Raw genomic sequence first — 6,344 nt, 5'->3', positions numbered from 1 at the left:
TAGCTTTTTAAATTCATCACTTTCTCTCTCCTGGATTTGAATTCGTCACTTTCTCTCTCATACTTTTCTGAATACATTTTTTTTTCATAAAAAATTCAAAAATACATATCTATCTCATATGAACTCGAAACTGAGTGATTTCAAATCCTACGGATTCGTGGCGCCGAAATCTTCGAAAATAGATCCATTGTGTTTGATGAAAAATCATGTTTTATGTGTCATGTTTATGTGTGTTTGTAATGACTTTTCCAGAAAGATTCAATAAATTTCATTTATTTTCAAATGATTTCTGAAAATTTTCAGTTATTTCCATAGCTAAGGCAGTAACGTGATTTCTCTACATCTATGGCATTAAAAATATTTTTTAATCCAACACAATGAGTCTATTTTTGAAGATCTCGAGACGCCACAAATCCGTAGGATTTGGAGGATTTGGAATCACTCAATTTCGAGTTCATATGAGATAAATATGGATTTTTGAAGTTTGGATGAAAAAAAATGTTTGAAAAAAATAGGAGAGAGAAAGTGACGAATTCAAAATCAAAAGAGAAATAAAATGACAAATCTAGAAAAAAAACCGCTAAATTGATTTAAGGACATTTTTGAAATTTTAACTTATTACCTCACTGCCACCTCATACATTTTGCTATTTTCCCATAACTTTCTAAACGTTGGCTAGATCCCAAACGTTAAGATTAAGATGACTTAGTTAGTTACAAATTTATTTTAATATTAGGTGGTGTGAATTGTAAGTAGGTATATATAATAAGGTTATAATTGGTAAGTTTTATTTCTCTCTCTTTTGACTATATTTGTCTCTCCTTAGACGGAGCTAGATTTTTTTTAATTAAAAAAAAGTAATGTGGAAACGCACCCTAATTTACTCCTACTAAAGAATATTCCCCTTAATTTTACTAATTCTAAAATTATCCGGAAATTTTTCAAAATTAAAAAATTTACCATTTTCTTAAAAGTTTTTGTGTGGAAATTTGCCATACTAAATTATGTTTCTAAATTATAAATAAATTTTTAAGATTCAATAATTATTTTTTAATTAAAGAATTAATTTTAGTAAAGATATTTGTAATTACTTGAATACTTGTTGTTTTAATTTCGCAATTTCTTTTAAATCTTTCTCTAACTTATTTTACCTTTTATTTGAGAAAATTACAAAAATAGTGTTTTTAAGTGCAATATTTTCAAAATAGTCTTTTAAAAAGTGTATTCAAATTGAAAAAAATATAAAAACATTTAAAATAATGATTGCTTAGAACTTAAAAACACAATATTCGAGCTATAAACTTTAGCCACATTATTTTAGTTATATAAAAAAAAGTCATGATATTTCCTCTTTTTATTTTGGGTCTTCTTGAGCTCAGCTCTGTTTCCTTCGCCCAATCATATTCTTTTGTTAGCATTTTATGTTCGGAAATTAACATAAAATGCTAATTTTAAGACTAATTGATACTAATTGATATTGATAATTTATGAATCCATGTTTAAGACTAATTAGGTTTTTAAATAAAAATATTTTTAATAAATCTATTTGTAATTTACCTGAATATTTTCTTTAAATTTCTCAATTTCTATTAGGCATGACAATGGATAGGGTTTGTATAGGATCCTGCAAAATCAAACCCTACCCGCGATTTTCTTAAACCATACCCTATTCATACCCATTTATTTATAATGGGTCCGCGTAAAACCCTAGAGGATATAGCATAACCCATGAGTATGTTTTTTTTACCCATTTGATATTAAACCCTAAACCCTAAAAAACTACTTAAATTAATAAATAGGTAAACTAAAATTTGCTTAAAAATTCGTAAATATAGTTATAATTTTAAGAATATAATAATAATTTCAAACGGGTATGGAATGAATAGGGTCCCGAGTAAGGTACTTAAAAATTATACCATATTCATACCCATATAATTTTTAATGAAGAATACCCGTATTTTATTTATTACTCATTTATATAGGGATATGATGGTGGATATGATTTTGCGAGCCTAATTTCTCTTTTCTGGTTTTTTGAGTCATCTTGGGCTCAGCTCTGTTTCCTTTAACCAATCAGATATATGGCCCAACTCAATGCTGGTCACTGGCAGTCTTGTTGGATCTAACAAGGGACTGATAGTCATAGGGGGATACTTCCGGAATTAGTGCAGGCGACAAGGGTAATAGAGTCAATATGTCTGGATAACGGCCTAGCCAGAGTGATTTGTTTGGATAATCCAGTAAACGGTCTCTCACCACCGTTACTGCTCTCAGACGCTCTCAACAATGGCTTCCTCAATCACCTCCTCTTTCCATTCCAGGTAAAATCCACAATATATACACTCATTGTCTAACTGTTTCATCACTTTTCTTTCATTTTTTGTTCACAATTGAAGCTCGACGACTTGGAAGTTCGTATAAGTAGCTTTACATTTCAATGCTACGATTGTTTTGAATTTATTTATTTTTAATTCTAGGCTATCAGTTCGTTGATTTCGTTGATGAATTTCAGAATTAGTGTAATGTAGTCGAGTTTTGTGGCTGTTTATTGTGGTAGTTATTTCCATGAAATGTATTATAGCTAATCAGCACTATTTTCGAGCCAAATTATACCAGAAATAGTAATGGAGTTTATCAATTTTCTTGCTAATATTTTAACTCTCTGGGAAACTTATGGTTCTATCTTATAGACCGAGCATTTCGATTTCAAATTGCTTGGAATACTGATATCTGTGTGGACCAGTGTGGTGTTCGATGAAAGTCACAGAAGAACATTGTTTATACATTCCTAAGTTGGTTTTTGGGCATCTTGATATCTGACAAGGTGAATGAACCTCTAATTTTGGGATTAGCGGTGTCTAGTATTTTGTTGGAAACTTGAAACTATTTGGTGAGAAATTTTTAGTTAAAACCTTCTTTGATGTGGAATTTGGTTTTATTTGAATGTTTTTGCATCTAACTTCGTTGGGTACTGTATGTTTACTCAAAATCTGAAGATAATTTAATTTTGTGCGTGTTTGTCAGCAAACTGCCGTCTGTATTTTTGGGCGAGAGAAGTGGATTATCGATTTGCAGCGTTCCAGTGACTCGTGTTGGGAATCTGAAGAGGACTGCGATAGAATGTAAGGAGTCCAGAATCGGGAAGCAACCGATCGAGGTGCCGAAAAGTGTCACGATAACTTTGGAAGGCCAGGATATGAAAGTAAAAGGGCCTTTGGGAGAACTAGCGCTGATTTACCCCCGAGAAATCAAGGTTGAGAGGGACGAGTCTGGGATCATAAGGGTTAGAAAAGCCCTTGAAACCAGGCGAGCGAATCAGATGCACGGCCTCTTCAGGTGAAACTCTACCATTCCCTACTAGGCTTATAGCTTCAAACAACGTTTATGACCTCTTTTTTTCCCGCACGAAGCAAGACTTCGAAAGATAATGAAACCATTCTAAGAAGAAGCCACTGTCAAAGATGTGATTATGTGATAGGAACCTGATGGGATGGGACTTTACGCAATAACATAATTAATAGTTTAGGGAAAAATTAGGAGTTATTAGTTTATATATATAAGCCGAAAATAAACAATCATTTTGGGAGGAATTAGTTTAAGCTCAGGTTCATCCTTTCGAAAGAGATAGGAGTGTCTAGAATACCCGGTTAGCTTGTATTGTCTTATCGTTTATCAATAGAATCAGAGGGTTCTGTGTGTGTGGTATCAGAGCGGTGGATCCTCAGACCCGCTCATCCGATTCCGACCTTAAGGATTCAAAGTATATAGATATTGATTGTATTAGAAACCGGAATGTGAAGTTGAAGCGAGTGTTTGATTGAATTATAGGACTCTGACGGACAACATGGTGGTGGGAGTGTCGAAGGGGTTCGAGAAGAGGCTCCAACTGATCGGAGTAGGGTATCGTGCGGCGCTGGAAGGGAAGGAGTTGGTGCTGAGTCTGGGGTTCTCTCACCCGGTGAGGATGACGATCCCGGACGGCATTCAGGTGAAGGTGGAAGAGAACACGAGGATCGTGGTGGGCGGCTACGACAAGAGCGCCGTCGGACAGTTTGCCGCCTCCATCAGGAAGTGGAGGCCGCCCGAGCCCTACAAGGGCAAGGGTGTCAAATACGCCGACGAGATCGTCAGAAGAAAGGAAGGGAAAGCAGGAAAGAAGAAGTGATTTCATTTTAGCCTCTTTCTTTCGTTGTTTCTTGTTTAGTGTATATTAGAGGAAGGAACATTATTATGTGTACCTGGTTTTGTTGTACTTTGATTTGATTTTAATCTCTTTATACTCTCATCTTATTATGTGCACCAGTAAAATTAATGAGGCAGAGCAGAGGGACTGAAGTCATATGAAATACCCAGAAATCAGATACATAAATATATTATTAGGAAAATTGGACACACAAACACAACACACTTTTCTTACGCTTCAACTTCAAAGCATATCAATATTACTAATAAAAAAAAACGTATATATTATTTAGTTTAGTGGTGGCTTCGGGCGGCCTCAGTTTAGCGGGCTATTGGGCCTTAGATTTGGTCCGCCTCAACTGCTTATTAATGAAAAAAACTCGCTCTTTAAATAAAAAAAAAAGAAAAAGAATATATAGGATTTACGTGCAGAATATATACATGCCTTTTCGATATATTATAGTTATTCGAATTCCTAATCCTACTCTAATCCCGTATTAATAGCATAGCGGACGTTGATTCACTCCCCAACCTGAAATACCAAAAGCACCTGAACATTGTTCGAGTTTCCATTGTTGCAGTGAAAAAGGACTTATTCATCGGAACTTGATCTTCATGACAGCAATGGCGAGTGATGATAATGATCTCCTGCTGCGAGAGAAGGAAACCGAGTTGTTAAGCAGCCTTGACTTCTTGGACAAGTTGGAACTCGAATCACCCGTCGAGCACATCGCCTTCCTCAAAGCCATGGTCTCCTTCATTCCCAATCACCGCGTTGATGAGTACCTCCAGACCTTCAAACTGGACAAACACGCTCTCCAACGCCACATCTACGACGTCGTTTTCAAGGCTCATCCCAAGGTCTTCGCGGACTGGCAAAACTACCTCAAAGAAGTCAAAGCCGATGATGAAAAGCTTCCCGATTACCTGCGACGTGGGAGGAGGAAGTCCAAGTACTGCCTGACGCGCGCCGAGTCTGAGATGCCACGTGGCCACATCCTGAACGACGGCTTCTGCGTCCTGAAGGCACCGCACGTGGAGCCCCGAGGAATAAGCCCCGAAGAGGACACCAAGCTCACCCGCGAAGACGCTCGGTACGAGGCACACATGTCGCTGAAGCGGGCCGTCAAGGCCGTCAAGAAGCTCGTACTCCTACTTCCCTCAGCCCCAGCCTCAAAGGCGACGGAACACCTCACCCAAGCCCAGTTTGAGCTCATCAAACATAGTTTGATGGAGAAGCGGTTCACGCAGGAGACTATGGAACACCTGAGTCTCGACGGCTGGCGTGACGTGGCTCTCCGCTTGAGGATGAAGAGAAAGGAGTCAAGAATCAAGCTCTTGGAACGCGAAATTCAAGGTCGTCAACGTTGGCGTAAATTGCAACCACTTGCCGGAGAAGGGAAAGAAGACAAAACCTTGAAAGATCTCCGCTCCAGGAAGAAGAGAATGGAGTCCAAGGTCGAGCTCTTGAATGATGACATTCTAATTAATCAACCACGGAAGAAACGTGTTTAATTATAAGGTTCTAATGGAAGTTTCTCGTCAAAAGCGTTAACAAAGCCTAAACAAATTTTTAGTATTATTATTTGATGTTAGTCGTGTGTGTCGTTGATTGGGTTTTGGTTTGTATATGAAAAGATAGTCACTATTTTTTGTAATTAAAATAATATTTCCATTTTTTTTCATTTTTATTAGGAAGGCAAAATATAGTGAACTTGTGTAGTTGCCAAAATCTTTGGAGTTTGAATAAATTATTTACTGTACCTATCTTAGCTTCTAAGACCATCCCCAACATAAAAATCAAATTGGTATAATTTTATACCAAATTTGATACACTTACAAGTTACAGTGTTTATATTCCAAACCACAACATCAAATCCTACCCTAAAAAAGAATATTCTCTATTAATATGTTATGCCAATATTAATCTTATTAAACATTAATTTATTTTTCTATGTCAACAATATTAAATTAATTTATATTTATATTAAATATTATGTTAATATTACAATATTAAAATATAAAAATTAACTAATAAAAAAATATTATTTTGGATAACATTAATTTATCAATGTCATATTATTTACTCTCTATTTAACCGATAATATGTATTTTTTTTTATAAATTATTTAAATTAGGGTCTAAATTAATTGATAATATGT

At 35.7% G+C, this 6,344-nt stretch overlaps 1 protein-coding gene across 1 annotated transcript; it reads left to right on the top strand.

The window, feature by feature from the left end:
• The first annotated feature begins 2,154 nt into the window (after positions 1-2,154).
• Positions 2,155-4,285, top strand: EMB2394 (Ribosomal protein L6 family). The gene is made up of 3 exons (XM_089614635.1): positions 2,155-2,321; positions 3,025-3,336; positions 3,829-4,285. Exons 1-3 carry the CDS (start codon positions 2,287-2,289, stop codon positions 4,163-4,165), a joined length of 684 nt encoding a protein of 227 aa, XP_089470761.1. The 5' UTR covers positions 2,155-2,286; the 3' UTR covers positions 4,166-4,285.
• The last annotated feature ends 2,059 nt before the right edge of the window (positions 4,286-6,344 follow it).

The sequence above is a fragment of the Urtica dioica genome, chromosome 1 (assembly GCF_054948205.1).
Source record: "Urtica dioica subsp. dioica isolate 48M chromosome 1, U.dioica_male_clone48M_v1_H2, whole genome shotgun sequence".
NCBI classification, from domain to species: Eukaryota; Viridiplantae; Streptophyta; class Magnoliopsida; order Rosales; family Urticaceae; genus Urtica; species Urtica dioica.
This window is presented reverse-complemented; position numbering and strand designations above follow the sequence as displayed.

Bases quoted from the DNA above. Each gene is read 5' to 3' on its own strand.
- EMB2394 (XM_089614635.1), top strand. From the start codon at position 2,287: ATGGCTTCCTCAATCACCTCCTCTTTCCATTCCAG. The intron at 2,322-3,024 runs GTAAAATCCACA...CGTGTTTGTCAG, and splicing joins ACCTCCTCTTTCCATTCCAG to CAAACTGCCGTCTGTATTTT. The intron at 3,337-3,828 runs GTGAAACTCTAC...ATTGAATTATAG, and splicing joins CAGATGCACGGCCTCTTCAG to GACTCTGACGGACAACATGG.